A 21,798-nucleotide genomic window follows, 5' to 3' on the forward strand; every position below is an offset into this window, starting at 1 on the left:
AAGTTAAAAACACGGCGACATACATAAACTGATATATGAATATTTAAATAAAATAAAAAAGGTTCAAACAGTCGAAGTCCCACTATGGCACTTTCCTCTCTTGTCTTGTCTGGTTGGCCCACCAGGTTTCGATTCTTGCAAAGTCTTGCAGTACCACACGTCATTCTGCCCTCCTTGTATTTCCCAACTTCATCAGGTCAACCCCATCCTCCCTCCACACACCACTTTTCACCATTTTTTACTCATTTATTGTATTACCCAAGTTGACTAATCAAACTTAAGTATGTCCCTTTTATGATTTATCTCTTCTGGACTTGGAATCCATCAAAGTTTTTTTTTTTTTCCCGTTTTAACCAACAAAATTACAGAGCCAGAAATATGGGGCAAAGATAACAATAAGAAGAAACAAGTCCCACCAGAAAAGCTTGGGAATTGCCATGCTGCAATTAACCAAATTAGGGTTTATAATATACCCAAAGACAAGGTACAAAACAGAAGGACTGCAAAAAAGAGGCAAGAGCTATACAGCTCAGATTCCATCTTTACATGGCTTAGATTTTGTAACCCCAGTTTTTGAAATTAGATACGCTTCCTGTCATATTCCCAAAATTCCAGAGCTAAACAATGAAGTAGAGTTCCTTGGTATACAAGTTTCCTTGTGCTTGACCTCATCACGGCCCTGAATCATTCAATGGAGTTCCTTTCTGGCGTAAAGGGCACTGATTTGCAGCCACATTTCGAGTTTTCAAACTCAGCCACTTTCTCTCCTGCAGTTTCCAGGCAACAAATACTCGTATTTCTCTGCATTATTCAGTAAAAATGCAGGAAGGTGCACTGCTGAATAAGAATGAGGTATAGGCCCCAACTTCCCAATGATCTCCTTGAATGTGTACTCCTCAGGAAGCATATCAAATAGGTCTGCCCCTTTGCAAATCACGTCCTGTATCCGGCTAGGATTCAGGTAGTGCGCGAACCTCACCCGGTCGGTGTGGCTGTAAGCTTTCATCTTAAATATGAACTCACTGATATGGCGGAAACAAAAGCTACAATGCCAACCAGCATCTGATAAGAGGACATCAGATTGCCTATAGTGAGCATACCTTGTCTTGCCCGTCTGATATCTGTGAACTGATGCTCTCCAACTTTCATTGTCCAAGAAGAACTCGAAAGAATACAAGTAGTTCCTCAATTGAAGATGAAGAACTTGGGGGATATCATCACACCACCTCAAGAGATTAATGGTATGAGCACTAGGAATCTCATCAACATCAGACATTATCAGAAGATCATCATCTTCTATACCTGCAATTCTCAGAAGCTGGTCTAGTGCAACTCTTTGATATGCTTCTTCAATGAAAGGGTTTTCTCCTTTCTTGAATCTCCCTCCAATAACCCCATATGTCAGTCTGGACTCAACAAACTCGAACTTGTCCCTATTGATTGAGAAAAACAATGGCTTGGGCAATCCAGTGAAGGTTGAGTTTGATTCCAGGAGTATATACTCTGTCACATATGGGTACAATTCCTTCCAACGAATAGTAAGCATATCGACTTCATTGTTGAACAAAAACAGCATCAAAGACTCGTCTTGGTGATTCACGAACTCCCCATCCATGAAGTCTGCAAAGATTCTCCATCGATACGTTCTCATGATAATAGTGAGGAATTTGACCGAAGGGCTTTGGAGGAGATTCCCAAAGTGGTCTCAGAAAGTATGTGATCTTCTGCCCATGTAAATAGATCCCAAAGATGCCTAGTGGGATGACAACAAAGAAAAATATGCAAGTCTTGAAGTCCAACGCCCGCAAAACACGCCCGACCCTTGACATACTCAATGCTGAGTGAGTTTCCTGCTGCACGGTAAACAGAAATCTAATCAATTCACATGCTTGGTCGCCACATAATGTCATAGAACCAATGACAGACTAATGTTAAAGTATGTGATCTTCTGCCCATGTAAATAGATCCCAAAGATGCCTAGTGGGATGACAACAAAGAAAAATATGCAAGTCTTGAAGTCCAACGCCCGCAAAACACGCCCGACCCTTGACATACTCAATGCTGAGTGAGTTTCCTGCTGCACGGTAAACAGAAATCTAATCAATTCACATGCTTGGTCGCACATAATGTCATAGAACAATGACAGACTAATGTTATCTGCAACTATGTCACAAAAAGCATCATTTCTCGACTTTTTCATTAAGGAATAGTTTGTGGGACACCAGAGAATTGGGATTCAAAATGGCGCATACACAGACAACAAGAACAAAGTTTATAACTACTGTAATTCTGCAAAGCAAACGTGCCTTTCAGTCCAGAAAGAGAGAAGGCACAGGGTAGCGGAAGAATCCATTATTGAAAATCAATATAGACTATTCAAATGCCAAACAGAAATATGCTCTTCAAATCCCAGAGGGTCAGAGACGGAAATTGTTCATTTAAAAATACACTGTTAATGGACGGGCCATCATCGATAATATCCTAGACCCATCAACGAGAAGTTCAAGTACACATTTGGATCGTGTTTGACATCTCCAAGATGCGTAGGATAAAGCATGCTGGAACTTACTGGTTTAAGGACGAGGGAGAGAGATGGGGCCATGGGGGTAGTTGGACGAACTGAAATCGCACGAAATATCCCATGACGAAAGAAAAACATTGATTATCAAAACTGAGTTAGGTGTGAAAGTCGAAAGAGAAGCAGACATAAAACTAACTCAAAAATTTAAAAATGAAAATAGCATTAACAATTGGGACGCGTGAAACCCGATAGGAATTCTTCGAGTCCATTTTATATTAACAACGCAACAAAACTGAAGATACCCAAAGACTAAACAAACCCAGAATTTCATGGTAGTGGAGAGACATTAACCAGAAAGAAAACCCAATCGTGAAGCAAACGAAGAAACACAAACCTGACCACAAAGAGCGCGCGAACAATTGTGTTCTGTTCCTCTCCTCTCTGCTTCTCCTACGAAGCCCTTCAAACTAAAGATGACAGGGAAGAACAAGATGAACCCGAAGAACATGAAACCAAGGAGACAAATTGCAGAGACAATAAGGCAAATGGGTAGAAAAACAGACAAAGCCACGAACGTTTGAGGCCCTGTCTGTCTATCTCTCTCTCTCTCTCTCTCTCTCCGGGTTTCTCTGTCTCTCTGTGTTTCTCTCAACCTGGTAACGTCAATAATAGCCGTTTGGTGGGTTTTCCCCTCCTTCACCGGATACCCCTTTACAAAGAATGGATTCCGAGGAGGGGTATTTATGTGCAGAGCAGCGGAGGGATGCCGAGTATGGTATGTCCCAAAATGAAGTGACGAAATTGGGAGGAAATCCTACAAAATGCAAACTTTTTTGCCGTCTTCGAGGAAAAAAAATAACGCAGAAAATTGTACGACATAGAAAAGTCTAGGGAGGGTGATTACTGTCTCACCGAAGGATTTGTCTCACGTGGCCAAGCCATTGATGACACTACTGATCTTGTAGGATCTTTTTTAACTAGATTATACTAGTTACGATATTAATTATAAGAGTTAGTTGATTAATTTAAAAAAATTAAAAAAATAAGTTGAATTAGTTATTTGTTTTAAATATGTCTTGTTTTTTCTAAAATATTCTTGCTAATCAAGTGTATTGACTAAAACTATCATTGTTAGAAGGGCTATCTTGGAAAAAACGTATAAATATAAGAGACAAAGTGGATTGGGTCTTATATCTAGGACCAAAATAAAATTTAAACAGGATCTTATATTAAGGACCGGAGGTAGTATGATTAGGAAATAATTAAAATTAGTTAAAAATAATTAATACTATGACCTTATTTAATTTTTATTTTGATCCAAATAATATATCTCAATCTATTTTGTTTTCATATTTATACATTTTTTTAAAGTAATCCTTTTAACAATAGTAATTCTAGCCAATACACTTGATTAGTAAGGATATTTTATGAAAGACAACACATATTGTTACAAATAACTAAATTAACTTTTTTCTTAATCTCCTCAAATTAGTCAGCTAATTCTTATAATTAGAACCGGAGATAGTATGTAGCAAAAACAGTTTTTTTCCAAATATACCTCTATATATAAATAGATGAATGTGAGAGAGTAATAGTGAAATAAATAAAGAGAAAATATATTAGATATATTAAATTAAGAGTAAAATAGTAATATTGTATTAATATTCAGACAAATTTAAAAAAAAATCTTATAAAAAAGACAAATCCATTTAAAAATTAGATCCTATAATAAGAAATAACAAGAAACAAGGAGCGGATGGAGTATGGAAAAATCGGTAGTCTTCGGATGATATCGAAACCCGAGGCTGTTATTGCTGGACTACACTCGTTTCCGTGCTAGAGATCGTAGAGGATAATTGCGATGAAATCGATATCTCTAATAATCAACGGGAGTCGGTTTCTTCTAGTTAAAAGGACCAATATATATATATATATATATATATTTATATATATATATATATATTAACGCTGTTTTCTGTTAATGCAGTTATCTAACTTGTCCTTTTTCCCTCCAACGGCTATCTTTTTACCTGTTTTTCATTGATAAATATTATTTCTGGTCTAAATATAAAAGTTAATTGACTAATTTGAATAGATCAAGAAAATAAATTAAGTTAGTTATTTATAATAAATATGTGTTATCTTTTATAAAATATCCTTACCAACTAAGTATATTGTTTGTAACTATTATTATTAGAATGATTATCTTAAAAAATAAATATTAGAGATAAAATAAATTGAAGTCTTATATTTAGGACCAAAATAAAAGTTAAACAAAATCTTATATTAAGAATAAGAGGTAATACTATATAAATATAGGGGTATTGAATGCCTCAAAAGTATTTTTAAAAAATATTTTTATATAAATCGAGATAAAATTTTTTTCACATAAAAAATTACTTATAAAATTATGATTTGATTTTTACTCAAACATCCTTATAAACTATTGGATATGCGATCCTTGAAAAGGTTAAATTTAAATTTTTACCCGATAAAACAACCCTTGGAGCATGTTAAAAGTTTGATATTTTTATTGTGTGTGATTTCCCTTTTGGGAGAAAAATAAAATCGTGGACTTGGTCATATCGTAAGACAGAACATGGTAATACTCTGTAAAGCGCTAAAAAGGCAAATTGAAGATTTGAAAAAGTTGAAAGTTTCATTGCTTTTGAACTGATTGAACATGGAGAGGCTAGCTAGCAACATTCAAGACTTGAGTCGTCAAATTTGAGTATTCTTTCCAATCATATGAGGTTTCTGTCCCCTTTGACTTGGCATCATCTAGTCTAGCCGTGTCATTAACTTCCAGTTTAGTCACTCATGCGAACAAGTCGCAAATATATATCTACGATCACGATATTTACAAATCTCTTTCTTTCTTTTTTAACCCAATCACTGGAACCTAGATTTGTACTCTTCCGGTCCTTAATATAAGATTCATTTAACTAATTTGATTAGATTAAGGAAGTTAGGTAAATTAGTTAATTATAAGAAAAGTGACACATTTTTTCTAAAACACCATAATTATCTTTCTTAATACTCCATCTCCCTCTTCTACTTGATCATAGTTGAAGGAGTATTCATAGGGGTAATTTAGAAAAAATTGATAAATATAAGAAATGGGTCTTATATTTAGGACCAAACCAACTCAAGAATTAGATTCTATATTAAGAATCGGAGGAGTATATTTTATAGTAATTCTCAATAATTTAGTTTTTTTTTTAATCCTGAATTGAATTAGTTGTTTTGATAATTTTGAAAACAAAAATAGAAGGTCGAGATTATTGGGTAGATCGTACAATGTGAGTATTTGCTTAGCAGAAAATGTCAAGCGTGCGTTCGAGTTAATAATTCAGTTATCTGATGGTTCGATCAGTTATGGAAAATAATGAAGATCAATAATTACCAGTAATGAATTATTTGGATCATCATCTCTAAATCAAATCATTAATTGTCAGTGCTCCTCCCAATATCAGCATTCACCAATCACCACGCCGCAACATTTTGGTTGTCGTCCTTTGCCTCAATGGATGTTTGATTCAAACTGATTTTCGTCCTCTTCTTCTTCTTTTTTTTTTTTCCTGTGTTTTATTTTCTCTGTTAAGATATATATCATAGCACAATGACATCAATCACAATCTTTAAGCTTTTTTGTTAAGCGTGGATTTTTTTTGTAAGAAATATAATTAGTGCTCGAGTTATTACATATAAAAAAAATGTTTATTAAGATAAATATATATTTATTTGTTTATGTGAATTTTAATTATCATATCTGAGTAATATTTTTAAAATATTAAATCTGAACATTTTAAATTATTATACGCGCAATTAAATTTTTAAAAAGGAACAAGCATAAGAAGAAAAAAATGAATCAAATCGGAAAGATCTGACATGGTGTGAGATATGAGGGAATTGGAGGGGAGTGAAGAGGGAAAAATTTTAATAAACACAATTTAAAAAAATGGAAAAAGAATATTATAAAATTTTAATAAAAAACAGATGTAAGTTTTTAATTTTAATTTTTAAAATTTTTAAATCAAGAGGAGAATTTCAGATATTCTACATTTAATTTGATATTTTTTAATATTTTTATTTTAGTAAGAACAAGTCAAACTAATAAATGTGCATTTCTTTCCGGGGAAAAAAGCGAAAGAAACGACAGCTTGATATTATTGACTGGTTATAATCTCACACTGTGTATGTGTAAGTCTCACATGCTAGGTCCCATGAATTCTTTTTCTGTATGACTGTATCGACCTATATTTTGCGTTAGATATTTGTCTATCTTTTATTGATATATTCGTTTCAATCATTAGAACAACACGAGGGGATATCTATGATTAAAAAAAAAAATAGATTTAGGTTCACTAATATATACTACTTTCGATCCTTAATATAAGAGCTAGTAACTAATTTGAATATATTAAAAAAACTGATTAAGTTATTTATTTGTAATAAATATGTGTTGTCTTTCCTAAAATATTCTTATTAATCAAGTCTATTAACTAGAACTATCATTATTACAATGACTACTTTGAGAAAAAATGAATAAATACAAAAGAGAGAAAGTAGTTTTGAGTTTTATAATTATGATCAAAATAAAAGTCAAACAAACTTTTATATTAAGGATCAAGTAAATTAATCTTGAAAAAAAAATATATCAAAGAGGGATTATTTGTTACCGCATGATAAAAAACCAAAGAAAGAAGATTAACAAGATTATCCATTTTTAACATGAAATTATGTACTACATTCAATCCTTAATATAAGAACTAATTGATTAATTTGAATAGATTAAAAAAATTTGTTAAGTTAATTATTTGTAATAAATAGTTGTTATTTTTTTTAAAATACCCTTACTAATCGTGCATATTAACTAAAATTACCATTTGATAAAACACTTAATATGTGTAATTATTATAAGAATTATTTTTTAAAAAATAGATAAATATAAAAAAAATAAATTAGAGTCTAATTTTTAAAATCAAATTAAAAATCAAATTAGTTTTTATATTAAGAACGAAAACTAGCAATATTTTTTTTATACAAATTGTGTAATATTTGTTGCAGCATGCAAATTGGCCAATTGCGTATCGCACACGCGTTGCAATAAATGTTACAACGATCAAGTCATTCCATATTTCTACCATAATGTCGTTTGGTCGTTTGGACACCACATGATCTCCAATTTCCACATCTTTTTTTTTTTTCCCTGCCAACTCCAATTTCTATATCTAAACAACCATTTCACAATTAATATATACGTCGTGTCATATGTAGAAAGACTTTTAAGCTGTAGCTAAATTAACTTACCACTCTAGTCTTATTTATAAATTAGAAAGACACTTCTTTATCATAATTGTAAGATAAATGTTATTAAATTTGTGTTCCTAGTTTTTCCTTTTATCCCTATTAAATGTTGGTATATGTTACTTAATTTTTAAAGTACGCATGTTTAATACAAGTATAGTTAAAATTTTAAATATAGCTAATGAGTTTTAGAGTTTTTCTTTATTCTAATAAATATGTTAAAAGTACTCACTTGTAACACTTTTCTTGATAATTGAAAAGGTAGGTATATTTGTTAATTAAAAATAGAGCTGAGGGGGTAGCATTCTCCTAAAATTAAGGTTATACCCTAATCTCTTCGGTGCAGTGACATGCAGTCTTTGGAATCCGATCTTGGCTATCCACAATTTTTTAAGGTCGTTATCCAGAATAATTAAATTAAAACAAATATTATTAAATGGTACACAGAACTCAGTTAAGCTCGATGTTCTTCGGAAAGGCAGCGTACTATGTTACAATACTCCCTCCGTTCCTTATTATAAGAGACATTTGATGCTTATGGCATGTTTCTATATATAAGAGACACTTAAAAGTTGTCTCTACTTTTTTGTGTTGATTTCCTATTTTACCCACATTTATTATCTCCAACTCACACTCTCTCTCCTTCCCACTTCTCTTTCTTTTAATAATTTAATTGTTCTCTCTCATGCTCTCTCTCCTTATTAATGAGGGCATTTTTGGAAAAACAATTATACTTTTTACACATTAATTGTTCTTAACTAATTTTAACTATTTTTTTGATCAACGTACTTCGGTTATTTGTCTCTTATAATAAGGAACGGAGGGAGTAGTTAAAAGAGATAATTGCCCATCTTGGGAGGGGGCAATTATCTACTGAATGGATTTTCATTGGAGCAAAATTAATTTATTGTCTTTTATACTAAATTTTCTTCCAATGTGCTTAAAATATGTACGAACCGTTTGATTATAATCATAGTAGTATATATGAAAAGTACATGAAGATGGAAAACAGTGTGATTGATCTCAAGTTTCATAATATTTGTTTTTTTTTTTCAATTTTACTTCAAACTTGGTTTTTTTTTTTCCATAAAAAGAGGAACATATACGTCCACACATACCCACCACACAATTAGTTTAGAATTAGATTTCGCAATCTCTCGTTTAAAAAAAGAGTAGTGTGTCAGTTGCTACTTGAGTTAATAGCCCTTAAAAACATTTATTTTTGTCAATCTAACTGAATTACCATTTCAAAACTAGTTTCATATTCAATTTGATCATAATATACGATATCAATTCATTCTGTTTTTCATGTTTATTTACTTCTTCAGTTCTTAATATAAGACCTATTTAACTAATTGGATTAGATTAAGGAAGTTAGATAAGTTGGTTAATTATAAGAAAAGTGACACATTTTTCCTAAAACACCATAATCATCTTTCTTAATACCCCATCTCCCTCTTCTATTTGATTATGGTTGAGGGAGTATCCATAAGGGTAATTTAGAGAAAATTGATAAATATGAGAAATGAGTCTTATATTTAGGATCAAAACCAACTCAAAAATTGAGTTCTATATTAAGGACAGGAGAAGTATTTTTTAAGATAATTATTCTGGTAGTTGTACATGTTAAAAGTTTCATTAAATAGTAGTTTTCGACTTTTAGTTAATATACATGATTAAAAAGGATATTTTAGGAAATACAATATCTATTTATTATAAATAACTAATTTAACTAATTTTTCTAATATATGTAAATTGAAAAGACCTCTTCTTAATATATAATTATAAAACCATTTTTAAAATGATAACCATGGTAGAAAAAGAATTGAGTTAGAGTGTTAAAGTACTACCATGGTTATAAAGAGTTTGACTTATTTCGAAAACGTCCCAAGTAGCTCAGGATGCATAAAACACCCATGGGTTTAACAATGTAGAACAAAACCTCAAGGCACAGTAACCGCCCACAAGCCCAACATAATATTCATCCCACAAAGACTTAGGGCACAAGAAACACAGGGTGCTCAACCCAGCCCATAAGTCATACATCGCACACAGCAGAGTCTTATGGCCTGCAGCCATTTTAACAGTATTCCATCAAATACAGTCATCCAAACAAAAGAAAGTATACGTCAACACAGTCGTGGGCCCTAAGATGGCAATATACATAACATTACATGCCTAAACCAAAAGAGGACTACTAGGCTATGCTCGCCTATGCCTCTGGTTGCTTCCCTTCGCGCCGAGCCAAACTAGATGGCTCTCCTGAAAAGTATTGATGAACAGCGGGGTGAGACGTAAAGTCCCAGTAACCAAGTATTAATTTATGACATATACAAGTAGGATGGCAAGTTGGTGAAGTAGTGCTTAAATATAGTTTAAGAAATAAATGGTACTTTAATAGATATAATCACATAAAAAGAGTATATCTCTCCATCCACAACACAATTCATATAAAAGTACATATATGCAACAACACAATGAAATATGCCCTCCCATCACCTTGCTCCTCCTTATGACTCATTGACAAGGACCCGGGCTTTCTGTGCTGAGTAACCCGGCCAAAGGTCACCCCACTCACATCAAGCAACGGGCCCCCTCCTGTACCTACACCGCCCAAGAATGGACTATGGTGCAAGAGGTGTCTACCCAAGAGTTCATTCTCAATTCCGGGCCAAGGAAAAGGAAGAACTACAGGGGTCTAACAATAAGGCCAAACACTGGGATCCGTAGTGTAGGCATGCCGCGCGGGCTTCAAGAACAATTATCCTCCACATAACAAAATCCCAGCCTCCGCATATGAACCCCATGCATAGTCACAATATAAATCAAAATATCACAATCTTCAAAGTAAGATGATATAATTTCAAACAAAGTATAACACATTTTCATTTCATTTAATAACATAATATTAGTATATTAAATTCAGTACTACACGAAAATACAATTTCCAATAAAACACAACTCAAACATAATTAGATCAACATACTTCCCACTTCACCAAAATTTGTCATATAATAAAATATATATTTTATTCACAGGCATACTTTTACAAATTAACTAAGAAAATAAAAACATAATAAACACCTTACAATCCAAAGCGTGTATATAAAATAAATTAACCCCGGTTACCTCTACTCCAAGCTTAACCTCACAGCTTGAGAAATAAGAGCGCAAATTACAAACTCCGAAGTACAAGATAATTTACAAATAATATAGATACAATTTAATATACATACAAATAATTAACTTAAATTACATAGAATTTATTATTAATAATATCTATACTTATATTTACTATCCAAAAATTCTTACTTCAAATAACAATTTTTCTCTACCCAAATAACTCATTTAAATTATAAATATTTATAAAATATTGTTTTTATCTAATATTGTAAGAATCTCAATTTATAACTTAAGTTTCCAGTTTCAAAATTTTTCTAATAATATAGTCTTAACCTATTTTACATTTTAAACCGATTAAAATATCAATAATACATTAAGTAACCCAAATAAGTTATTTAACTTAAATTTAATCGGTAAAAACATTCTATATATCTTGAATGATACATTTTCCAACCAAAATCTTAGTTTAAAATTCTCAAAACAATCAATAAACAACTATAAACCGATTAAAATTTCAATAATATATCAAACAACCCAAATAAATTATTTAACTTAATTTTAATCGGTATAAATATGATATATATCATAAGTGACAGATTTTTCAACAAAATAAATTTGATTTTAAATATCATAGGTACTAAATTGACAAATCTAAACCAATTAAAATTTCTTAATAATAAATCTTTAAATTTCTACGGTCAAATATTTTCAAAACTCAATACTTACTCTATACCCAGATCACAAAATTTTCTCTAAACATTATAATGATACTACTAATATAAAGCTCTAAATATATAGGAAATATTCATAAGGAAAAAATTTAATAGAAAGAAGTGTTTAATGTATCTATATGATCCTCAAAGCTTGTATGACTTTTCAAACTGCTAACACTTCTCTTCTTTTCTCTCAATCTCTCCTTCTGCGCATCTCACTCTTTCTTCCCATTCTTTGCGACCACTCTCTCTTTTTATTCTTCAAATTGCCAACCGTCCTTCCTCAATTTTTCTTCATTCATTAATACTCCTTCCATATTTTTCTTCCTTCAATCAAAAACTCTCCCCCCAAATTCCTCTTCCTCTTAAATACGTTCAGCTTTCGGTGGAAAGCTGAACGTGTTGTCCCTTCCCCCATTTTTTTTTGTTTTTTTTTGTTTTAATAAAATATTATTATTTAATAGTAATAAAATATTATATAATATATATATTTTTTTTTGAAAAAAAATAACTCTTTTTTTTTTTTAAGGATGTTACATAAATTAGTCAACTAACTCATCTATTAAGAACTACTGTAAGTCAAATCGATTATATGGGCTCGTTAATTTGTGTGATGCAATGGGGATTTTGCTTCCATACTTTCTAATGTGCAGATTAACTCTGTAATCTTTAATTAAAACAATCTTTTTATTAAAAAAAAAAAAGAGAGAGAAGGAAAGGAGGGGGGTTGAATTTGTGGGGTGTGGATTGGTTCCCAGAAAGTAAAGATATGCAAAAGGAAGTGCACTGTGATTGTTAGTATTTTGTTTTTTTTCTGTGAAGATCATACTCTTGTCTCTTTCCAAGCTGAATCTCCCCAATGATATGCATTTATTCTCAAATACTACTTCCGGTTCTAATTATAAGAGCCAGTTGATTAATTTGAGGAGATTAAGAAAATAAGTTGAGTTAGTTATTTGTCCTAAATAGGTGTTGCCTTTCTTAAAATATCCTTGCTAATCAAGTGTATTGACTACAATTATTATTGTTAGAAAGGCTACTTTGGAAAAAAAATGTATAAATATGAGAGAAAAAGTGGATTAGGGTCTTATATTTAGAACTAAAATAAAAGTCAAACAGAATCTTATATTAAGGGTTGGAGGTAGTATTCAGCTTCATTAAAAATATACGTCCCCCTTAATTTAACAAAAGTACAATCAATAATAAATTATATGTTTTATGACTTATTGTTAACATGATCCATTATATATTTTGTACCTTTAAACATACAGTGTTTATATTCCTCAGGATTAATTGTGTATTTCTACGTGAATAATGTGTTATAGTGATACTCCTCCGGTCCTAATTATAAAACCCAATTGATTTATTTGAGGAGATTAAGGAAGTAAATTAAGTTGGTTATTTATAATAAATAAGTGTTGTCATTCCTAAAATATCCTTGCTAATTAAGTATATTGGCTAAAACTATCATTATTAGAAAGATTATCTTGGAAAAAATATATAAATATAAGAGACAAAATGGATTAAGGTCTTATAATTAGAACCAAATAAAAAGTTAAATGAAATCTTATAATAAGGATCGGAGGAATATTTCACTTTCCTTCGCTTTGGTTTGGCTTTTGAAAACACGGTATATTCAAAGAGGATATCCCTTCTTCATACTGCCAAACAGCTATCGATCGATAAATATGCGCATATGAATCCACGAAACTGTCACGGTACATATTTTCGCTGTCCATCTTTCTCTCTCTTCTACTTCATTGTCAGTATTACATCCCCAGTAAAAACAAAGCGCTTGACGATGAATACGAAGCTTCGTTCTGCGAAACAAACTTGGTTTTGCCAAATTAAACTTCAAACAACCAAGGCGTGCAAACTCATCATCACAAAATAACAATGACAATAAACCAATGTAAGGTTAGGTCTAGTAGAATGGATTAATTTCTCACAACATGATAAATCAATATTCGAATCTTAGTTAAAAAAGATATCTATATTTAATACCTGATAATGTCTCGAATATGATTATTTTCAGTAAAAATATACGTATGACTTAAAAAAAACAAAGATAATGAATAAAGCCCAAATGCCAAAGGCAGGGAGAAGGGACGAAGGTACCTAGAAGCCTGCCATTTGGCGCTCTCACTATTCGGACATATCAAGGGTCGCGTGTGTGTGTGTGTTCACAGCAATGTTAATTATTTTACGTCGAGTGTTAGTATTGTTAGTTTCTTTACTTGTGCGTCGTCTTCTTGGGAAACTTTGGAGAACTTGGTTCAGCGGCAGACACTGTTTACAAGGCTGCATGTTCGATCAGTGATTAAAGAAATGAATAGTAGAAGGCTCATTGAGGCATGCCAAAGCTAGCTGTAAGCTTAGTTCAAGAGATTATTCCTGTACTGGTAAAGAAACAATATACTGTTGGCGATTTTTAATATAAAAACTAATTTGATTTTTATTTTGGTTATAATTATACAACTCAAATCTATTTTGTCATTTATATTTATTTATTTTTTTCAAGGTAGTCCTTATAGTAATAATAGTGCTAGCTAATATATTTGATTAGTAAGGATATTTTAAAAAACACAAGATCTATTTATTATAAATAACAAGCTTGACTAGTTTTTTTAAATATTTAAATTAGTTAATTAATTTTTATATTAAAGAACGGAAGTAGTATATTTGTTTTTTTATTTTTTTAGGATCTAGTAATACATGACAAGTCCCTAGAGTCGCTGGCAAAAACAAAAAGCAAAAAGAAACAAAAAAGGCAAGATCCTGGAGGGATACATACGCTCGTCCGAGGTCTTTTTTTAATTACAAAGAGGTGATGGGTTGGTGGTATTGACTTATCCAAAGACTAAACAATTACCGCATCTATCAACCAATCAGCAATCAGCAACAGTATTAAAATAAAAATATTGAATTCACACTCTGTTCCCTTCAACTACCCAATATGCATAGTCTTTCCAACTTTCTTGACTCACAAAGTCACAATTTAAATAGTATTAAAAAAAAAAAAGGAAAAAGAACCTCCCACCATTTCGGCGCGTGTTGTGCTGCACCGATAATAAAATGCTTGTAGCCCACAAAATCAACCTCGCGTGTGTCTATGCCTCTAAATATGATACCCATAAAACCAAAAGATTTTTATAAACTGATGTAAAATTTTGAATTTTTGACGCGGTTTTTTTTTAAAAAAAAATTTCAAACTCTCCGTATTAAAATTATTGAAAATATTTGCGTGTTAAGATCATGAATTTCCCCTTTAAATAATTATTTGCAGCTTCATTTTTTAGGCTATAAATGAAACACTTTATGGGGCTACAGCCTATAGGTAATGTTATATCTTTTTTTTTTTGGGGTTTACTATAGGTAATGTTATATATCTGATAAATCGTTCAGAATAAAATTCAGTTTTGTTGGAGGTAGACTATTTTTTTTTTTGCTAAAGTGCAGGTATCCTCCTATTAGAGACAATCCTATTTGAGGTACTGTCAGACACTAAATGTGGACACTTCTTCTAATGAGAATTCGAATCTTGATTCGTCACGTTGTGAGGGACTAACCCCTTCCGCTAGACCCAATTCCCGTTGGGGGATGTAGACTAATTTAAATATGTAATCAAAGTGTCATCAAAGCCCATGTTCAGTTCGTTGGGCTTTAATGGTAATCTGAAAATATCAGTCTCCGGCCCAAATTCAGCCCAAACACAGCGCAAACGATTACAAACACAAATAGACGATAACCCAAAAGACCGAGAAGAACCCAAATTGCTTGTCCCTCCATCCCCATTTCACACTCTTGCCATGATTGCTCAACATGGAATTTAAAACTTAAAAGCACACTCTGATTCGTCCAAATTGATTTCGAGTGATCTAGATTTAAATTAAATCAATTTTTATATTTTAAATATTTTTATTTTAATAGATGCATAAAATAAAAATGATATTGTAATTCTAACTTCTTAAAGAAAAGAAAAATAAATTCGTCATTTTAAGACTCTAAATCTAGCCCGTTGAAATTATAATAATAAGTATAATTATATTTGAACAACTTGAGTATAATTATATTACTCCTCTGATCTCTAATATATGACCTAATTGTTAAGTTAATTTTGATCCTAAATATGAGACATATTTCTTATATTTATTAATTTTTTCTAAATTATCCTAATAGATACTCCCTCAACTATAATCAGCTAAGTGAGGGAGGGAGAATATTAAGAAAGATGATTATGGTATTTTAGAAAAAACATGTCATATTTTTTATAATCAACTAACTTACTTAACTTTCTTAATTTAGTCAAATTAGTTAAATAGGCATTATATTAAGGACTTATAATAAAGAGCAAAGTAATGCATGTGGGCAAATATAGAGCTTCTCATTACTCGCATTATTCACACAAACCTCAGTGAAATGTAGGACACCATCAACATAACCAAACCAAAAAGGTTCAGTTTTTCCTGACTTAAATAAACCACAAAGATCAACTGATGAACTTGTCTAGAGAAAACTGGAGTCCCTGCATCAGATGATGGAGCTTCCTTTGTGGATACATGAGTTAACTCACTTTATTTTCAACACACGGACATATATGTGTGTGTGTATGTGTGTGTGAGTCGATCAAGAAGATCAGTGAAAGCCATGGATGACCCTACGAGGATCCAATTGTCCACTGCAATAACTGGAAGACACAGTGGAGATCTCCTGATACGCCTTCCATTCTTCACCAGGCTTCAATGCCACTGGATTCTCAATTGCTGCACAACTCAAACATATCATGCTCTGGTAATCTTCATCGCCCATATCATACATCGCCTTCGCTTTTCTCTCCCATGGATTCCACACCACTGAATAAAAACCCCACTGTCAGAAATATCCTGCTATTTTAATTTCCATCATCATCAAAATGATCTGAGTATATTATAAAATGGGAACATATATGTCAAAACCTGCATCTGCCATGCCGCTCTTCTTCATCTCATATGTTCTTTTCTTCTCGTGGTCTATGATGGCGATTTTAGATGGTGTTCGCAGGTAAACCCTTTCCACCTACAGGTTCATCATGTAAGCACTTGTGAGTCGAACTAAATGTTGGAAGGTGAAAGGATTATGTATGTAAGATCTGCGTGTTTTTTACCTCGCCATCGAAAGTGATTGCGTCTGCTTGCTCTGTGAATCTGCTTCTATTGACGAGATTATCAAGATAATCAAGTGTCTCCAGCCCCTCAATCCGAACTTCACTGAATTTTCAACACCGTCATGCATAACCATTAAGAAAAGGTCCTAATTTCACCATTACGCTGCATCATCTGGCCTAGTTCTAAATTTGTTGCCATAAATACAAACATATAGTGTTTTTATTTGGAAAAAGAGAGAGAGCTAAATGTAAACACCTGATATCTGATACACTTAAGTAGTTGCAGAGAGCAAGGGTAAAGGATAAGGGCTTATTGTCAGTGTTTCTGACTCGGGGAACCAGAACGAGCTTTCCAGCACTAAGGGTGATGCGAAGCCTGAGCTCAAAACTGCAGAAAGCAATATCAAACAACAAGTTTCAGTTCAGCAGCATTTAATTACCAAAGAAAGAGATTAAAAAAAGTTATTCACAGTTTGTTTGAAGGCATGATGCATACCTTCGTGGCCAGATCTTTAAATCTTCCCGGGTGGACTTTAAGATCAGATCCACGGATGAGTGATTGTCAGATGGAGGTAAAGGAGATGGGTCTCTGTCCAGTGACCACAATCTGTTCCTTACAAATCCTTGTTGATCAAGCGAACCCATATTCCCAAACTGCTAAACACATCAAAGTTGAACTAGAATTCACAGCACATGGATTTGAACTTTTCTAAAGTGTCTGTGCCACTGAATGAAAAAAAAAAGGTAATTAACCTGAGGAAAGCAGACTGATATCCCTCCTCTGATTGATTTAGGTTGTTTCCAGTTAGCCTGTCAGAGCGTAAAATCACCATACATGTCTTGAAATTTTTCCAGAAACTCAAAAAACTGAACAGTTATATAAATAAAAGGGCTGAGTAAATGGAAGGTAACTTGAAAATACACAGAATTTTCTTACCTTACTGCTCTTGAAAAGAAGTTCTTGTCTCTGCTCATTCTTCCAGGAAACAATCTGGCCTCCATATAGAAGCACCTGAAACCATTCATCCACAGCACTTTCATACCTGAAAGCCTAATATGAGCTTAACACGCGTAAATTCAGGCAGAAGAAATTACCTCTGCAGATGAACCAGTAGGTTCAGTCAATATAATACGGGGCAATCCATCTAAGTCCTGAAATATATTCAACGGCATCGGTCTGGGCCGTAACCTTGCTCTTATGCTGCTCACTAGAGGACTCACTTTCCCTTTACTCCAATCCAGCTGCAACCAATTAAAACCACAGAACATTTCATTGTCAATTCACACAACACATAACCAAACAGTATGAAATATGAACTGCTGAAATTTCAGAAAGCAGAAGGAAACAGAAAGAAAGAAGAAAACTTTCCAATTGAATCAGTGAAAGGAAGAGATGGGGATAGCGTACTTTTGAGGCTATGTGTATCTATATAGTAACAGAATGGAACCAATTATGAGCTTGGATTTTCGAGAGGTAGCAGGAGAAGCAGCAATAACTCTGCGTTGTTGCGAAGGTGCATGTGAGATTGTCTAGCTATGTATATATAAGGTTACAGACGCAAACTGTGAAAGAGGAAAGGACAAAAGGGAGAGGCACGAGAGTGAAGACGGAATCGAGCATGAAACTTGACGAGGAAGAGGCCTTTGACATAGGATTCTCCGTTGCTTACCGCCAAATGGCACTGGGGTTTTCAGTTAACCGTTTAATGTTTGGGTTGCCATTGGTTCAGCTCCTCCCTCCTGAGGACCATGCCCACCACTTTGGTGCCATGTCATCTGGGAAACTCTTCGCGTACCATAATTTCCTGTTATGTCACGATGTTGATGTTCTTATTTGTGCGTTTCTATACGTCTCATTCCCTAGTGTGCCTTTCCCCCACTTCGGATTCCTTAGCATTTTAATTTTTTTTTTTTAAAGAGTGTGTATAATTTAATAAAATTTGAAGTGAAGAAAAAAAACGAGAGAGGAAAAGAAAAAGGTGAACCTCATTTTGTTGATAGGGGACATTGCTATGTCTTTAACATTATCGGGATGATTATAATAAAAAAAGAAGCTTTAGAATACTTTAGATGAAAATAACCTTTTAATCTCAAAACTTATATTGGGTAATTTTTTAGTACCAAGTATTGTCATATACTACCTCTGATCTTTGATATAAAACCTTATTTGGCTTTTATTTTGGTATTAAATGTAAGATCCAAATCCACTTTGTCTTTCATATTTATTTATTTTTTCTCAAGATAGTCCTTCTAATAATGGTTGTTTTAGCCAATAAATTTAATTAGTAAAGATATTTTATAAAAAAAAACACTTATTTATTACAAATTACTAACCTAACTTATTTTTTTAATATATTCAAGTTAATCAATTAGCTCTTATATTTAGGGTAGGAGGAAGTAGTAATAAAGGCTTCCTATATATACATACATCTAATTTTTCTATCATTCTTTCTCCAAAATTTATAAAAGCTTTGTAGTTAAACTCTCCACCGCTAGCCCATCAGACTCCATACTTAAACCCCACGTGTAAACTAGCCTCATATGGTAAAAGTGCTAATAAAAGTATTTCTAGCCCACCAATTAAGAATGTCAGCATTAGAAAACTTTTGAAGTAAATTGAATCAATGAAGATACAATCATGTTAGCTTTTTTATCCCTGAAAAGGAAATCTTGTCATCACTTGATTAATTATAATGAAGATACAATTATATTTGAGATATATTAATTAATTCAAAGCAGTTGATATCAGCACTGATGCATGAGCAGTGAGGATGGTGGAATATCAAAGTGAAATTTGGTTCTTCTTGGTGTAATTAATGGAGTGGCAGCGTTGAAAAATTAACTCAAAAGTATCACAAGAATTTCGTCTTTGTTATAATAGTTCTATATCCCATGAATATTATTGTATTAAATAATGTCCTATCCATGAATCCCTATTCAGTAATTTCATAAACAACGGCTCTTGGGATTTTGAGCTAAATAAATTTGTTTCTGGTTTTCAATTATCTGATGAACAAATACACTTTGGCTCTCTTATTCTAATTCATCATAATGACGAATTTATCGGTGTGAAGTAGTCTTCGTGGTGGGTCCATGCATGCTCCTAAAGCTTACTTACGTAAAGATATATAACTTGTTTCCGTTGATTGAGTGGTCACTGAAATCTTTAAGAAAAATCACACAAATCTTTCAAGTCGATCATCGCTGTGATGATGCAAAAAGCTAGCCACCGGAGGGAAAAAAGAGGGATGTTTACGAAACTAGGAATGAAAAGATGAGTGAAGCAGAAATGAACAAATTTTTTCAGAAGAATCAAAATGTTACTTGAGACGTGCAAATGGAGAGTCATGGGGAGTGCTCATGCTTTTGTTTGGTGCGTAAAGCTGAGGTACCAGTTGTGTTGCGTTCAGTCTACGCGGATCTTAGTGGAGATAAAATAAAATAAAACTCAGATCAATAAAAGGTTTTCTGGTGGTTGGGGGGGGGGGGTAATAGGGTTAGCTCTGGAAAAAAAAAAAAAAGCTAGTTAACAAATCAAAATTTTGAATTTTTTTTACCAAAAAAATCAATATTTAATGTCTACGAAGAAAAATATTTGTGCTTATAATATATAGACCTATAGTTAAATCAAGCTTCTTATAATTATTATGTCAAGTTTTCTGATTACAGCTGTCACGTGTTTTATTTCTGAAATATTAATATGTACTATCTCCGGTCCTTAATGTAAGACCCTGTTTGACTTTTATTTTGGTCCTAAATATAAGACTCCAATCCACTTTGTTTCTCGTATTTATACATTTTTTCTAAACTAGCCCTTCTAATAATAAGAATTTTAGTTAATACACTTGATTAGTAAGGATATTTTAGGAAAAACAACACCTATTTAGGACAAATAACTAACTCAACTTACTTCCTTAATCTCCTCAAATTAATTAACTGGCTCTTATAATTAGGACCGGAGGTAGTAGTATCATTAAATTATAAACTCACATAGAGATTTTCCTAATATAAATATATATGGATCTCCATGCATGCATCTGTGTTGAGGAATATGGGGGTGCATGGCGGCAGAAGATTGGAAGAATATGGGAATTTAGGGGATAGAAAGAATACTTTATGAAGCATGGGCGGTGATGTGACCAAAGCAAAGACAGAAGAAGCTGCACCTTATTTTGTTCCCTTCAACTCATCCATCACCATTGCGTTGAAAATTGAAATTACAATATCGCTGTGTTTCTTATTGTTTCTCACCAAGAACCATCATTCCAATTAGAATCTCTTATCCAACAGACAACATGAGATGGAATGCCTAGATTTTAATTTTATTATATGGGTATCTAATGATTCAATTGACCTCATGACTTAATCTCATCCAATTGATTTAGACGAGTAAATTATTTATTAAGTTGAGTAAAGGATCAAATACATTATCTAACTACAAGTTATTTTGTGTTTTTCTTATACATTAGTAAAAAGACACATGATTTAATTAATGTTATAATTATTGATCTTAAAAAGATGTCATTTCTAGTTAAATTAAAAAGAAATAGCAATTCATCTTATTTGTGTTTGATTATATGTGATTTATATATAGAGATTCTATTTACTTATGAACTAATGCATTTTAATTATATTTATATATTTTAATTACAAGTGGGTTAATCCCAAATCAACGGTGATTTTTTTTTTGGGGCTAAAATTTCAACGGTGACTAGATTCCACCATCTCGATATTTGATGTTTGAGAGGTATTATCCGATAACACTTGTGCCTCGGCAGGCTACAGCATTTAGAGTTGATTGAAGTCGGCGTCTTTTTGCCATTTTGACATGAAGAAGTCGTCGTTTTCAGGACAATACTTTTCACTTAAAAATCTAATCAGAATACCATCCTGTTTGAGCTTGGAGTGACGGATTATTTGCGTATTTATGAGATTGTTAATTAGTAAAGGGCAGGATCAAACGTAGCATCAAGAAAGAAATTAGAGCG

General features: G+C 32.6%; 1 protein-coding gene and 1 pseudogene across 1 annotated transcript; both read right to left on the bottom strand.

The window, feature by feature from the left end:
- Positions 1–390: 390 nt before the first annotated feature.
- Positions 391–3,233, bottom strand: LOC114735079 (uncharacterized; annotated as a pseudogene).
- A 12,797-nt stretch (positions 3,234–16,030) lies between these two features.
- Positions 16,031–18,470, bottom strand: LOC114735093 (putative glucose-6-phosphate 1-epimerase). The gene is made up of 9 exons (XM_028922749.1): positions 18,219–18,470; positions 17,906–18,052; positions 17,748–17,822; positions 17,564–17,620; positions 17,307–17,464; positions 17,067–17,198; positions 16,811–16,913; positions 16,623–16,722; positions 16,031–16,520 (listed from the first exon to the last, which is right to left on the bottom strand). The coding sequence occupies exons 2-9, from the start codon at positions 17,981–17,983 to the stop codon at positions 16,303–16,305; spliced, it is 921 nt and encodes a 306-aa protein (XP_028778582.1). The 5' UTR covers positions 17,984–18,052; positions 18,219–18,470; the 3' UTR covers positions 16,031–16,302.
- Positions 18,471–21,798: the final 3,328 nt, after the last annotated feature.

Source organism: Neltuma alba, unplaced genomic scaffold, assembly GCF_004799145.2.
Source record: "Neltuma alba isolate B1F8T4 unplaced genomic scaffold, ASM479914v2 tig00013177_pilon, whole genome shotgun sequence".
Lineage (NCBI taxonomy): Eukaryota > Viridiplantae > Streptophyta > Magnoliopsida > Fabales > Fabaceae > Neltuma > Neltuma alba.